Source organism: Mustela erminea, chromosome 8 (assembly GCF_009829155.1).
Source record: "Mustela erminea isolate mMusErm1 chromosome 8, mMusErm1.Pri, whole genome shotgun sequence".
NCBI classification, from domain to species: Eukaryota; Metazoa; Chordata; class Mammalia; order Carnivora; family Mustelidae; genus Mustela; species Mustela erminea.
Window position 1 is genome coordinate 1,925,153 of NC_045621.1, and position 16,651 is coordinate 1,941,803.

A 16,651-nucleotide genomic window follows, 5' to 3' on the forward strand; every position below is an offset into this window, starting at 1 on the left:
CAGTTTCAAGGGAATGGAACCCTCTCCACTCAGGGGATGATCCACATCCAGAAGACAAGTGGCTGAAGTGGCCAGCTCTATCTAGGGTCAAGGCTAAACTATACCATTGTCCTCTTGAGTGTAAGGATTGTTTCTGGGATTATATTTTAGGTTCCTTGAACTGGGGGAAGGGGAGAGAAGAAAAGGTGATGTGTGTTTGGTCAAGTGTTCAATTACTTCTTTTAAGTGAATATTTACTTTTCCAACCAACAGAAGAGGGGCCACAACCCTACAGTAGGTACGACATCTCCCCCTTTCCTCCTTCCTTCAACGAAGCAGTTACTGAACTTCTAATGCGTGTAAGGTATATACTAAGCACAGTAATAAACACATGCAATTTGTTCTTCTTCTTCTCTCTCTCTCTCTCTTTTTTTTTTTTAAGAGAGGGAGGTGGGGAGGGTCAAAGAGAAAGGGAGAATCTTAAGCAGGTCCCACACCCAGCACGGAGCCTGACAGGGGCTCCATCTCATGACACTGAGGCCCCAACCTGAGCCTAAATCAGGAGTCGGTCACTTAACAGACTGAGCCACCAGACATCTCAATAAATGCAAGTAATTTGAAGGTTAATGTGGCATAGTCTCAATCCCTAAGGGGTTTATAACCTTCTAGAAGAAACATCTATCAACAAAGATTAACAAAGTGAATAAAATAGAGACAGCCTTAACTACAAGCAAAGTATCTCATATATTCATATTTGGTAATTTGTACTTTACAAAAGGCTTTCAAATGCTGTAAAGCACACTCCCAAGTGGACAGTATTAGACTGAAGAAGACCCTTCACAAAAATGAAACTATGCAAAACAAAACTTACCTTTCTTCCTCTACCTATAAAAAAAGAAGAAGAAATACATTAAACATGTTGATTTAAGGAGAAACAGCTATTGAGAATCTCTTATTATTTTCAGTAATAGGTTTTTGGGATGTCAGAATTTAACTTAAACAGGTTTCCCTACTACCAATAGGCAGAACTCAAAAGTTGTTTTAGATCAATATTTCCATAATAGGCAAAGTAATACATCCCTTTGGAAAATTCTAACATTACTTAAATATTACTCACACCATTCATATAACATTTAAAGCTCATTAAATGATAAAATTAACTATTATAATAGTAATGAATTATCTTTAATCAATATTTTATTGTTTGGATCCTTTTTTTTTTTTAGTAGGCTTCATTCATATGGCTAAAAGACCAAAATACATTTAAGATATACAATTATAGAGTAAAAAAATCTCCTTCTATCCTGCCACTTTCCCCTACTGCCCACATTTCAATGCCCCAGAGGGGGCCACTTTTACTGATTTTTCTATTACTAGCCCCTCTAACCAAAAATATAATGAGACATTCTATTTTTTAAAGTTGTCATTTGAGTGAGTAGTGTCTTAAAGTTTTTTCAGGTAGATCTTGTACATTTCATATCGTTTGTTCTTAGCCATTTTATCCTATCTGTTGCTATTACAAAGGAGGTATTTTTAATTCTCATTATTTATTCCATGGGGTGATTGTTGGTAAATAGTTAAGTCTATTAATTTGTAATTTTACACTGTATTGTTGTACAAAATTATTCTTTTAGTAGTTTTTTACTCCATTCCCTTTAAGTTTTATAAGAACACAATTATATTTTCTGCAACTAATCATTTTACCTCCTTCCTTCTAATTTCTAAACCTCTAATTTTTTCTCTTATCTAATTGTTTGTTCAAGTACATTCAATAATATTAAATTGTAGTGGTGATGATGGATATCCATGTTCTGTCTCGGAGTTTAGAGAAAATAATTCTAGTACTAAACATAATGAAGCTTTTAAGCTGAGATGTAAATATTTCATCGTGTTAATGAAATGCCATTTGATACTAAGTTACCAGGCATCTTTGTCAAGAATACTTTTTCAGGGTGCCTGGGTGGCTCAGTGGGTTAAGCCGCTGCCTTCGGCTCAGGTCGTGATCTCAGGGTCCTGGGATCGAGTCCCACATCGGGCTCTCTGCTCAGCGGGGAGCCTGCTTCCTCCTCTCTCTCTGCCTGCCTCTCTGTCTACTGTGATCTCTCTCTGTCAAATAAATAAATAAAATCTTAAAAAAAAAAAAAAAAAAGAATACTTTTTCACTTTTGCCAAATATCTTTGTTTCAATTACAAGGAAAACCAAATGGTCTTTTTTCATAGATCCGTTAAAATAATTATTTTTTTAATGGCAGTATTGATTCTTCCTGTGTTCTTGCCTCTGTCATCTTCATTTCCCTGTGATGGTTTTTGGTTTTTTCTTCTACCTATTTCCTCATCATTAATTATTTTGTATTTCTAATGTAGTCCTTTCTTAATAAATTACTCCACTAAGTTTTATTTAGTTTATGGTGAATGGTCATTTTTTTTTTATCAGTTCTGTGGTAATATATTTACCAGTGTGTTCTTTATTTTGTAAATGTAGCTAAACACTCCCGCCTCTTTTCTTTTTTCTTTTCCCCCGGCTTTCTTCTTAGAGTATCTTCGCATCAGTGCTGTTACTAGCTGTTTTTATTATTCATTTTGGAACAAAGTGGACTTTCCAAATCCAGCTATTTGCAGAAGGTCACATATTTTACTGTTTTGGGTTTTTGGTTTTTTGCCACTATTGTCCCAACATACTATTAACTTGGCCCCATAGGTTTAATTTTACTTTGTTCCTGGAGCTTCTTAGCAGATTGCATCAGCTTTGGGCAGCCCTTAGGTGTCATATTTTTAATTCTTTGCATTATGTCTTTCTGACTACATTGCTAAAAATTGAGTTTAGGTATTTATTCAAGGCACAATGTTACTGTTGAATGATATCTAAGAGGAGAACTGATAAATTAGGGTCTAATATTTTGTGAAAATATGGTTGATTGTTGTTATTTGCAATGGAATTTTGGGCAGGGGAATAAGTCTCAGCACTATCTTGATACTGACGCATGCCACGCTAGAACATCCACGACCGCTGAAGCAAATGACCTAAGAGTTTAATATTAATCTTCCCTATTCATTGAAACATATAAATATGAACTTTTTTCTCCAATATGTGTCTTTGACACATGTATTCAAATACATAGTCTATATTAAACACAGACATTTGTCTCCAAAAAAAAGTTTTCAAAACCAGCAAATGATTTCATTCTTTTCTTCAGGAAATCCATCTCCTTCTCTTGTCTTTCTGAGCCATCAGTAAAAGCATTCTGCACTTATGAGCTGATGTGACAGAAGGTGCTCTGGCATTAAATTAGATCAGAAATAATTATTCCATTCCCAAGAGCAAACTTGGCACCAGAGAAGACAAATGTGTTTTCTAGAACTCCTCTGGGGCATGAATAGACCTCACAGAATACCGACAACTATCTCGGAGGCATCCAGCATGCACGGGGTAGCAAATGGCCATGTGAAGTGACCATAAGAAATTCTCAAACTAGACATAACCACACAAAATTCAGCCCCAAATTCCCCTGGTTTTTAGGACAGGAAATTATCCTCTCCCTCTCAGTAACATTAGATAAGGTGGGTGAGTAAAACCATTAACTCCCAACACCACGGACGGACGAGTGGCTTCATTATTCTCTTGGTTGCAGAATTCTGAGAGCAAAAGCCACTGGAAGGATGAAGATGAGTCACTGGGCTGTTCTGGGCTGGCCTGGAGCATTCTTACCGAAATTGGTGTTGCCACCTCCAGCTGTGTGTGGGCAGACGGGACAGCATTCTCCGGGGGGAGTTACGGGGTCAGCACATTCAAGTACCTCCTGGCACTGTATCTTGTCACAGAGAATGGCTCCATTGTCACAGACGCAGATCTGGCAAGGGGCAGGTTTCCAGATGTCTCTGTTCAAGTACATCTGACCATTCTGAGTGCAGGCTATTTCCTCACCGTATCCTTCTAGAATGAGAAGAAAAAGATGCAGGGGTGGGGAAGGAGGTTAGTAATCTTCTGAAATTTTGGAATTTGGAAAATACTTAAGAAAGTGAATCATCCTGTGGGTCCAGCAATTCTGGGCTGAGCACTAACCTACCGAGGAGCGAAACACGGATGGACTCAGTCCGGGCGTTTACAGGCGAAGCGACGTGCACTTCACAGTGAAATGATTGCTATATGTACGTCCTCGTAAGACAGGGGAGGGGAGAGTGATCCAAAGTAGATGGCAGGTAATGTTTCCCAAAAGATTTCATTGTGAAGGTTTAAGTAACCCAATACAGGAAGATCAGTAAGATCACATTTTTAAAAATTTGAAAGGGTGAGGAGAAGAATAGTTCAAAGGGGAATATATCATTTCTGTGTTTGGTGAACCCTTACATGATTTTCAACCACTACAAACTTTAGGTTAGTAAATCCGGCAACAACAGAAGACAATATGTATTCTTATTCCGTGAAGAAAAACTTCTTTAAAAAGTGTATGGGTTTTTAAAAATTAGCTTTAAACATAAGCTAGAAAAGGAAAAACAGTGTCTCCTTTCATGGGATGTGTCTGCTGAGCTCCAGGTGCTTACTAAGCCACAAAGGACAAGCAAAGCTCACATGGGCAATGTACTCTTCAGTCCAAGGTCATCAAGGAGAGTCACGACCACAGCAATATGGTAAGCTATCATATAGTATCTGCCAAATACTGCTCTACATTTAGATAAAAATGTAATGCCGATTTGGAAAATACATACACACATTTATACATGTAACAATTCCATTATACAATTATTATAAGAGAAATATATTACTTCTTTGTGTCTTTTAAGAAACAAAACTACAGTATTTTAAGGCACAATACGGATCATATCATCCTTGCTTAGCTCCTATAGACTCCTCCAAACTACTTAAATCCCGAAGCCCAAAGACCCCCTTCCCAGTGTCCTTGCACAGTCTCCCTCCCGCTCCAGACGCACAGAGCTCACTGCTGTGGTTTGCTTGTCCCCGGCCCCCACAATTCCGGCTGCTCTACAAAAGTGAGCCTCCTTTACCCAGCCCATTCACCCGTCCATTTTCTACACCAGCTAATTAACCAGTTTCTAAAATGTAAACAGGCAGGAAAAATCACTGCCCTCATTAAACTTATCACAAGTAGTATCAATTTACTCTTTTTATTTGTTTATTCTCTTATCTCCTTCCCTTGCCAGTAAATTCCACGAAGATAAGGACTAGTTTTTCTTGTTCATCATGGCATTTCTAAAGTTTGACTCCACACCTCGCCGGGAGCCAACACTCAACAAAGAGTTGTTCAATGGATAGACAGGAATGTGCCCATGAGTCTAAATTATGGTTCACTCACTTCATCGCATGGACATGAACTTTGTACAAAGCTAAAACTAAAATAAAAATTAAAAAGGCATTTGTGATTGGTATATAAAAGTATTTATAATTTTTCTTTATTTTTAATCGAAGTGTAGTTGACATACAATATTCTGTTTTCAGGTGTACAGCGTAGTGATTCGACAATCACATACACTAGAAAATGCTCACCACAATAAACGTGGTGACCGTCTGTCACTAGACCAAGTCTTAGAGTAGAAAGAGCTTCGTGTTTGCCGATGCACTCTGTGCCGAGCTACAGATAAAGATTTCAGTTCAGGGGAAAGACGTGGACCCAAACACGCATCCCCTCACTCCGGAAAGCTCTTCTTGGGCAACATTCTGCTCACTCCGCGGAGCACTTTTGCTGCACGTGTCCAGTCCTTCGTCCCAGCCGTGCGGCCGGCGGGGAGCTGCTCTCCACCACCACACGCGCCTTCCGAGCCGGGCGCAGGATGAGCTGGACGCCTGGTCTCTAATCTGCTGCTGCTTCAGCAGAAGAGTTTATCACAAAACACACGGCCGATGCAATCAGGACTGACTCTGCGTATTTTAGGAATTTTAATCCCGGAAGAAAACAGAACTCATGCCTTAACGTGCTGTAATGCGGGACTGTCTTGAAGTAAATTAAGAAATCTGTGCATCAAATAGCCGTGTCACTCTTAGATGAAAAACCACTTTAAAACAATGTAAATCCGTGATGAACGTTTCTACCAAACACACCCTGTATAGAAATGGACTTAGACCTATCGTCTTCTGCACAAGTGAGTGAGGTAAATACTTGAAGAGTAACTTTGTTCATTAAGTTTTATGGCTGAGAAAGAAATATCCAGTCACAAAACCCTAAATGCCATTGGCTGAAAAAGAGATTCACTGTAATTCAAGCAGCTTGCTTCTCCCTTCCCACACTCTGAGGGGCAAAGGTGTTTGACATATTTCCTGGGAGTTAAGTGGATGCACAGTCCTGAGAGTGTATCTGTTCTGTTTCCAAAAAGTCATATTATCATTGTGAGGTAGACCTCAATAAACAATTAGGGAAGTAGAAATAGAGAATACGAAAAACAAACAAAAACTGAGCTGATGTGAAATAATGCTGTCAATTAAATAACATTAATGTGTGAGAGACTCTTCTGGGGTGATTTATCCTGATTTCTGTGGTTCCTTTGAGGTTGGAATAAAAAGACACATTCTCTCTTCTGTGTCAACTCAGAGAAGGTCACTTTCTTCCTGAAAGTTTAAGACAGCATGACCTCAACCCAGGGGCAAAGAAGTGAGCCGCTGTAGGACTTTCCTTAAATGACAATGTTAAAAGTTAGTTATAGACCATGAGTCATCACTGGTCCTTTTCCCCGGAGAATTTATAATTAAATTTAAGATGATGTGGAAAGTTAGTTGGAATGCTTTTAAATGGCAAGGAGATGAAAAACCACATTTACTGCTAAACCCTGTCTTCTCCTCCCCCGCACAAGGATCCACACACATCACAGAGGGCACAAAACCTCGGCGAACCCTCATTGTTCGTGTCTGAATGAAAGACATGTACAAAGAAACACGGAGTAGAAAATACAGGGTGGCTTGCCCCTCTCGGGTTTGTACATGGTAGTTGTGTGCCTGATGATTAGGTTGGCACTGTTGTTTTCTCCATAGATGTTTACTTCAATGAGAAGAAAAGTAAAATAGAAAGCAAAATTGTAGACAATTTGCAGCAAAGTTGTCATGACACAGTATTTTATAAATGACAATATTACGAAAAACAAATAGAAATGTTCAGGTGACATTCTGAGAGATTCAATACTGTCTTGATTCCTCTACACATGTCATAAAAATCAACCCAAGCTAACACGAACCTTGATTTAAGGCCTGTAACTTAAATAATGACTGGTTTTAAAGTACGTGGGTAAGCAATTTTTTAGATAAAATCTTAAAGAAACATTCCCAAACTGCAATATTGTGACACGTGTCGTTTGCTATTGGTGTTTCTTAAATTTTCTTAAAATTGAGGAGGACTGGTAGGACTGGTAGATGTCTGATAATGCTGCCATTATTTTGTGATCTTCTGTGGTGTTGCAACTTCCAAAAATTTTGTCTTCCAAGCTGCAGGGTTCTTTTACCCTTACCATGTTCCAACGCACTGAACCAGTCCACGGTGAAGTCATCACCACAAATGTCCTGGCACCGATGTCTTAGCAACGAGATGTATTTTACCCCACCACACTGTGCTCCAGAGTAACCCGATTGCCCTGTTTCTCACGTATCTTTACAGACGTGTCTTCTCATAAAGCTTTTATGTGCTTTAAATGCAGTTGTAAGAATTCAGTTTTAATCACTAGATGGCAGACCAAATCTACCATCTTATTATCACAGATAATTAGAAATTCCGTCCCCAGAACCGCTGCTCACTTACCGGCCATAGCCTAGGTCCACATTCCTTTATAGAATCATATTTGTACAAAAAAGCCTGCACAGAAATGGCCATATTGAAACCACTGACTTCCCAGGAAAGATGTGATTCTCTTTGTGTAGTAAATTATTGGGGTTTATTAAAAACTTTGGAAAATACATGAAATAAAATTTCCTGAGCCTATGCTGGTCATTCCCTGGACGTTAAGGGAAGTTCTTCCCGGCAGAAATAGTGCCGAGTCCTTACACGTCACACGCATTTTAAATCTTCTTTTCAGACCAGTGTCTGTTCCGGTAATTTTCCCCACTGGACCGTAAGTTCCTGGGGAGCCAGAACTATGTTCCTCTCAGTGACCTCCACAGCCAGGGTCAGATCATCGGACTTGGACGGACGCATCTGCGGGTGGACGACTGCGCAAGGGCGGGAGGGGGCAGGGGCGGGTCGCTGAGATGCGCACTGAGACGCTGACCTGCCCCTTCCCCCCACGTCTCGGAGAGGACGGCAGCTCGGGACTCCCGTGTTGAATGGAACGGGTCATTGAGGGTCGCCTGAGGGTCCTCCGAGTGTGTCCCTCATACCCAGACGCCTGCACGACCTGAGGGGAAGGCCGCGTGCGCCGCCACGGCCCCCATTTCGGACGGATTTTCAGAGAAGCTGCGGCCCTTCCGCCCTCCCCGCCCAGCCCCGCGGGGTCACGACGGTCTGGGCCAACATTCTCTGAAGTTTCTCTATTTAAAGTTTCTTCTTTGGTTATTAAAGTGTCTCTAGTCTCTGAAGGCCACCGAGGCCGCGTCCGCTGGCCCCGCGCCGGACCCCAGATGCTGCCTTCCCAGCTGCGGGCCTCGGTCCCGAAACCCCTCCGAGGACCCCTCGGTCCCCTCTGCTCTGGGCGTCGTCGATCTAAGGGGGGACCCAGAGGTGGGCGCGTCGAGGCACGTCCTTCCCGGTCTCGGGTCGGAGCCGGGGCGCCACCTGGTCGTCTCTCCCTGCGCGGCGGTCCCGCGGCCGAAGACGGATGCGCCCGAAGCCGCGATGCGCCCGAAGCCGCGATGCGCCCGAAGCCGTCGGGGACGGCGAAGGGACCTGCCGGCTGCGGACGAGGTCGCCCCCTTGGCCGCCGGGTTTGGGGGCGGGGGGCGGGGTCGGTGAACCCGGAGCGGCCTCCGGGTCCGCATCCGTGGCGGTTCGGTCCACTACGGGCTTCCGCCGTCGGATGCAACAGGTCACCCAACTGTCCCCTCCGTCGCGCCCCGCCCCGCCCCCATCGCACCGCGGAGCGGGAAGAGGCGGACACTGATGACCTGGGCGGAGTCACATTTCCAGACGACGAAGGACAACCCTATTCTACATGCCAACGTGATATAATGACAATTAATTTTGAAAAAATGACCTAACGTCCAAGAAGCAGGAGACGAGGCCTCGCTCGGCAGCACTTCGGGCGGACGGACAGACGTAAAGGACCGGACGCACGTCTGCAGCGGGGTCGTCCCTCCGCGACCCAGGGCCAGCTCTCCGGCTCCTGTGCGAAGGCTTCTCAGCTGAGGAAAACTGCTGGTTTCACTTGAGTGGAAACGGAAAGAATTTCTCATGTTAGGTGCGACTGAAGTTTCCTTCCATGCATGGGGACGTCCGAGCGATTGCGGCCAGACTGCGAAACTGGAATGACACATAATGCGCAGGCGACGCTCGTCGACAATTGCCTGGAAAACCCACCCAGTCCGCTAATGCGTTTGACTCCGATTTTGTTTCCTTCAGAAACACGGCTCAAGCTTTGCGTAGCTGGAAAAGCACCACGAAGAAAGTGAAGCCTGCCTTATGCTGACAACATCAGGGATTTCAGTAGGGATTCCTACGCCAACCCAGGGCTTGTCCCAAACGCTAACCCTCAGGCACGAGTTGGACACCATCTGGGCTACGCCAACGCGCCTACCTGAATGCTGAACGGGTTTGAATTGCCTTGAATGAAGTCGGTGTGTTCGTCTCTCCCCGGCATGATACTGCTTGAAATAAAGAGGAAAACCTAAAATCTGCCCAGCTATTTTTCTGGCAAATCGGTGGTATCGGGGTTTTCCTATGGTCTGGTGATACACGAAGCCCGCAGCAAATTCTGAGCCATATATGGTACTTGCTTTCCAGATTTCCATCATGTCCTTCGAGGCTTAGCTCAAGTGTTACCTTCCCCACAAAGTCTCTTCTAGCCACCTTACGAGAACTTTGAAACTTGGCGCACACAGACACACACCCATGTCACTCCCAATCCACCAGTACCTGCTCTTTTCTTCTTTTAATATAGTACTTACCACTTTAAAGCCTACTATATTATTGTATTTATGTTTATTGTTTGTCTCCCCATGATAGAATAATAGCTTTATAGGGACAGATGGAATTTATTCTGGCTTGTCCAGTGATATACCCCAACATCTTATAATAGTGTCAGGATCATAGTAGATGCTCAATAAGTATTTGATGAGTTAATTTGTTGAATATTCAATTGTAAGAATATCAGGGAGAGATCTAGACCATATTGGATATAAAACTATTTTCTTTGATCTTGTATTTATTACATAATTTTTTTAAAAGGCTCATTTTTCACTACTATTTAAATGTGGGCCATACCTACAAGGATTTAAAATGCCAGGCATTGTGGGAATATCATGTATTAATGCTATTTATTTCAGGTATTTTGTCCTGAAAAGAACATATACTTTTATTCATTTTTAAAACAAAAAAGTTATTTTTATGTATTAAGACAATATTCAATATGGGGTACTCAGATCTGACTGAAGGAGGGTAGCTGTGCCTGGGGTAAACACAACATAAGGTACACAGTTGTAACAATGTAACATTATGTGTCCACTATACTCAAAAACAAAAGATGGGTATACAATTTAACACTTTATATGATGAAACATTTTTAGAATGATTTCAACTCTGTACCTTATGATTTCTTTGCCACTAAGTTTTGCCTTCTTTTCTAAAATTCCCTGCCACAAAAGAAGATTTAAGCCTCTAGGGAAAATCCGGACATCATAGTCAAGTTTATTTCTTCTAATTTATTCTTTATTGACTTACTTTTTACTCACTGCCTTTGCCCTGACCAAACTGAAATTTCTTTTATAATCACTGAAACATTCCACAGTTCTCAATGACTCTTTGATTCCATTCATTTTACTATCAAGAATTCTAAAATACCCTGAAGTCTGGAGAGGGGACTTAACGTGGTTGTCCCTTTCTGCACTCTTCCCCTGGGAGTTCACTTCTGGAGGAAGGGCCCTACTGCTGTCATCCTGAAGGCACAATTTCTAATATTCTCCACATGGGTCTCGTTAGGGACTTGACCTAATACCCATCATTCCCACTTTAGTCCTGATCTACCTAGATTTAATTTATGTCTATTTTGTGTCTATTACAAAATTAGAAGGTGATTTCACCAAAGAACAGTAATGAAAATGGGTTTTACCCTTCTTTCCGGCATTCCTTCCTCAAATCAGTTCTAGAGTAGGTAACAGATTACTTAAAATAAGACTAAAACCACTGTTTCAGAATCTAAATCCATCTCCTCCTGTTCAGCTTCCCTTCTAGAACACACACTCGCGATCATTTACTGGCCATCTTATTTGTTGAAGTTCTAAGATCAAGCCCTACAATGCACTGAACCCCATTGCCGGACAACTGCCACAGTAATATTCAGGGAATATTTACGGGAAAGTTATGTTAAAAACTTTCTATATGCACAGGAGAACTATTCGTTGGGAAATGTCTGTGTTTGTAGAGGGAACAATAGACAAGAAAAGCAAAAAGCAAAGGGGGAAGGAACAGGAGGAGGAAGAAGAGGGGGAGGGGAAGGAGGCTGAGGCCAATCAAGACAATAAGGTTTTTTTCCTACATACTTTTATTACACCGAGAAGGAAGGTTTGCAGGTTTCTTTAGCAAGACATAGAATTCAACTAGGGATATCTCCTTATCCTATGATTGGATAAGGAAAATACAAAAAAAAAAAAAAAAAAAAAGAATGGAATCCAAGATTTTGATCTGTAAATCTATGTGCTTTTGAGTAGTTATTTCCTTTAATAAGTAAATCAATGGAGACCAAATCAAAACGCCCTTTTGTAGAGGTAACATGAACATGACAAGCTTTATTAAATTTCAAAAGCTTAAATTATTTACAATTATTCAAAATTATTCCTTGATTTTGTTTAAACTCTGAATTTTATCACTATTGTTTAATTCTGAAAACATTGTGACTATGTTAATTTCTGAAAACATTGTGACTATGGCTGTATGTAAAAGGAAAGAACCCTCACTATTTTCTTAAAATCCAATAGGAGAATTCAGAGTTCTCAAAAACTTTCAATTATTTATTCAACCCTAAATAGTGATGGAATACTTATTTCGTGATAATAGTGGCTAGCAGGTGTTGAAATCAGAAAAGGATGTAGGACATTTGCTAACCTGGTATGTAAAATTTAGGTTGGACAAAAAGACAGAGTAACTAGGCTGTTTCATATAATACATGAAAAACAAGCCTCAGTGTCTCCGTTTATTACTGCATAGGAAAAAACAAAATATGAGCCTTTACTTTGAGGTGAAATGAAATATTCTAAGATATCACTTTAGTCCCGATCTACCTAGATTTAATTTATGTCTATTTTGTGCCTTTACTTTTTGAGCCTTTACTTTTAGGTGAAATGAAATGCCTTAAACTGTTGCTAAAAGTTAATCTAGATAAATTAGTCAATCTGGTAAATGAAATGAAGGCATTATTTAATCCATTTAGTCAATATTTACTTAAACAGTGAATTTCACCGAATTCTTGTCTAATACAAGAGTTCACTCCGGATCATGAAATGAGACATTTGGGACACAGCTTACTTGCCAAAAACAGTCAAAATATACGAAAACTGCAAAAGGTACTGAAATTTTCTTGTAGGACAAAATAAGTTTGCATATACGTGTATTCCCATGGTACATTCTGGAAAACTGCATACACATTGAAATTTTATAAACTCAACTCTGGAAATCTTCCTCTGTGTTTTGAAAGATCTTTGCCTAATGCTATTTATCTTAATCAACTAGAACTAATTCTTGGGAACATCAACCCGAGCATTTTCTAGTTTCTAAAACAAAAACAACTTTCAGTCATTTGGGGGAGAAAGTTGTATTTATAAAAGCAGACTTCAAGTAGCTTGGAACAAAGACAACATAGAATTCCAAATGACACTGAATTATCTTAAGAGCAGATAGATCACCTATTTGACTGTCCTTCAGGGTCTTATATGGTAATAAAGTGTACTGCAAACTGTGGGACATTCTATATGCATATCAGTGGGAGAGCAGAAACCCACAAATGCACACCATACAGCTCTCTTACGTCAAGGCCAGAGTTACAAGATCCCCTGTGTGGGTTTCAGCCTTCTTTCTGTGTTTTAGTCTTCCAGCACCTTTGGCATTAAGAATGCTTTCCAGTGAGGGCAACTGGGGGGTTCAGTCGGTTAAGCCTCTGCCTTCAGCTCAGGTCATGTTCCTGGGGTCCGGCCACAATAGGGATCTCCCTGCTCAGTGGGGAGCCTGCTTCTCCCTCTACCCCTCTCCCTGCTCTGCTCATGCTCCCTCTCTATCTCTGTCAAATAAATAAATACAGAGCTTTAAAAAAATAATGCTTTCAAATGATAAAGTAAATGCATTTGCTCTTGAAACAAATACCAAAATAACAGAATGAATGGATTTTGATAATACTGTCTATTCAGCAAATATGTATTATCTGTTACTTTGCCAAATAATGGGAATACAGAGGTGATTTAATGGATTCCTTCCTCCCCCAACCCTCGCACTTAAGGAGCTCACTCCCTCTATGAGGGAACCGTCCAGAAACAGACTATTAGAACACATTCTCCAAGTATATAGAGGCAAACCCAGGCTGGAGGGACATACTTAGGAGGGTCACTTCATGTAGGCTGGAGGTAAGGAAAATCAAGAATTCTGTGATTCCAGTTCTGTTATTTCTTTATTTCCTTTCTTTAATTTAATACATTTTTAGTTTTTCTGCTTTCTTTCCATTTTTTCTTTTCTCTTTTTCTTTGAGTGAGAAAACTAGGATCCAAAGTGGTTTCTTCCAAAAACTCACTTGCAGGTTGTATAATATTGTCACTCCTGGCTCATAGCTGGTCGTTGGCAATGGACTCCTGCTCTCCGCCAAACGGCCTGGATGAATCGGAAGGACTACAGGCACTTCCTCTCACTCATGACTTCTCCCTTTTTTTTTCCCCTTCTCTTCTCTTGCCTGAGGGTAAAACAACAGCTCTCTTGTTTCCAAACCTCTTATTGCCTCTCCAGGTAGGTGCCCCGGGGAGGAGAGGAGGAGCCGCTCCTCAGCCAGCCGAGCAGAGGCCAGGGGCTGGCCCATGCGGCATGGGAGGAACCATTCGCCCCATGACTAAGTCTGGCCATGTTGGGATGAAGTATAAATGAATTTTTCCAGGTCTGGTTCCACAAACATTTGGAAATTCGGCAAAGCCAAAATTATTACCACTTTTCAAATTTAGTACAGAATTCTGGATTATAGAGTCTTGGCATTTTAGGAAGTCAAACATAGTTGCATTGTATAACACCCACTTTGAAAGACCCTGAGTTTCATCCACGGATGCAAGTTTATAATTCAGAACACAGTACAAAATAAGGTGCCAAATACCTGTTAGAAGTTCATTTATTTTATTCCTAGCACATCGATTTATAGCCATTTTCTCAGATTCCCTGAGGTAACAAGTCCTTTGTGTAAGATAGCAGGTGTGAAGAATCCTGTTCAAGAGGTTTGAGAAGATGGCATCACTGTGAGCGACATAGCGGGGAAGGGCTGGACAGAACTGGGTTCTAAAGTAGGTCTTGAAAAATGCAAGACATTTGAGATGAGCTGAGCAGTCAGGAAGACTGCTTGAGAAGGGAGAAGAAACCACATTAAAAAAAATAAAAGGCATGGAGAGGAGGGAAAACGTGTCCTATCAGAGGGGTTGGTTCCATTTACAGGAAAAAAGAGTCGTGAATTCTGGGAAAAAGAATCGCTCTGCCTCTAAAAAGGATTCGCACACTTGCTCCTTTCCCACATGTGGTCTGGCTGCTCTGCCCTCGGACCTCACCTGCTCCTGGCAAAGCGCCTGCAACCATCTTCAAACCCACTTGTTTGTTTACATGTAAACACTGCTGGGTTTTGCATTTATTGAGGATAAGCAGCATTTAATTTATCTCTATATCATTCCTGCAGAACAGTGCCCAATGCACAATGTCCAATAAATGCTTGCTGACTAAATAAGTGACTGAAAAGAAGAAAGTATGAGTCAGTCTCAGGAACATTGCTCTGACAACATAGCCGAAAATGAGCTGGAAGCAGTAAGACCAAAGGCTGCTAGTTTTAACATTTTTTAAATGTTATACTGCGGGTGGGAGAAATAGTTATTCTAGGAATGAAGAAAGTGGGGCAAATCCATGATATAAAATATGCAAGGTTTGATTAACTACAGGTGGGACAAGGTATTAGAACAATTTTAAAAATGACTTTCAAGGCTCAGGAATGAACAGAGGAAGTAACATCTACCAGGCATGGTTAGGAGTTGAGTTATGTGCCCTAAAAAGATATGTTGACCTTATTTGGAAATAAGTCCTTTGAAGATGTAATTACTTAAGATGAGGTCATACCCGAGTACAGTGGGCCCTTAATCCCACGTGTCTGGCGTCCTCAGAAGAAGAAAAGAGAAGACACAGAGAGACAGAGACCCACGTGCCGGAGGCAGAGGTTGAACCCTGGCTGCCATCCAAGGCCGGCAGAGCACGGCCGCAAGCCTGAGGGGCTCAGAAGAGGCAGGACGGCTTCCCCCTCCACAGGGTTTGGAGGGAATGCGGTCGGGACAGTGTTCTGATGTGGAGCTTCGGGTCTTCAGAATTGAGACAATTGCACTTCGTTGTAAGCCATCCAGTGTGTCACACTTTGTTACACAGCAGCCTAGAAAACACAGATGTCTACAGGATGGGGGAATGGTATAGACCTTGAGTCAAATAGAAGTTTGGAAAGATAAAAAGTTGATTGGAAAAGTTTTAAACCCTGGTTAAGGCGTATTCGGAGGAATGTTGAGGAGGAACAACCCCGCATAAATACTAACAGCCACTGTCTACTGCGTTACAAGGGCAGCGCTGTGTCTTCTGGAAGCTCCGTAGCAAATCCTTCCAGCTACTCGAGGGAGGCTGGGCGCCCGTCCGCACAGAGGTAGGGAGTGGCAGAGCCAATCCTGGAAAAACCACACACTCCGTTATCCCGTTCTCAGTCCGAGGCCGGCCGGGCGGCTGCTTTAGAGAAAGAAGGAAGGAAGGACAAACCTGCACGTGTACAACTTAAAATGTGTCCTCTGAGTGCAGGTTTGGGTAAGTGGTGGTCATGAGCTGACGTCCGCGTGAAGGCGGAGGGGCAGGAGGGGTCTGGGCTCACTTGAAAGGAAGGAAAATAAAGAGTAAAGCGCAGTTCACCTTAGAGATAAGGAACGAGAGATTACCATGGTATTTTAAAGACTGAATTGGTTATCAAGGCGAAGCCGGTGAAACACACGTAGAATGTGAACTCCATTCTTTCTTCCTATTCAGCCTCCGACTCTAAAGTCAGCATTTAATTTCCTGACGGGATGCCTGTGTAGCCACCAAATGTTACATCCTAATATCCTGTGAAATTTCCCCTGCTTTCCTGAGGCTTCACAGGATACGGATGGGGAAAAAGGATCGCCACGACACAAATAAGCCTTCGGGCATCCTGAGGAGTACGGATAGCGACTGGTGCAGGCCGGTCATTGCTGAGTCCGCTTTAGATGGGTTTCTAGGACACAGGAAAGGAAATTCTTTTCTAGAAAATTCAACTTACACCATATGAACATGACTCCCCTAATAATAAAGAATATACTTTATTCTAT

The 16,651-nt window shown here is 41.8% G+C and overlaps 1 protein-coding gene across 1 annotated transcript in view; it reads right to left on the reverse strand.

Moving 5' to 3' along the window:
* The window catches only part of COL5A2 (collagen type V alpha 2 chain), a 134,928-nt gene that overhangs the window by 64,460 nt on the left and 53,817 nt on the right, over positions 1–16,651 (reverse strand). Inside the window, exons 2-3 of the mRNA XM_032354139.1 lie at positions 3,686–3,910; positions 851–864 (exon numbers count right to left, since the gene is read on the reverse strand). Of these exons, the coding sequence (XP_032210030.1) occupies positions 851–864; positions 3,686–3,910 (239 nt within the window). The remainder of the gene's footprint in view (positions 1–850; positions 865–3,685; positions 3,911–16,651) is intronic.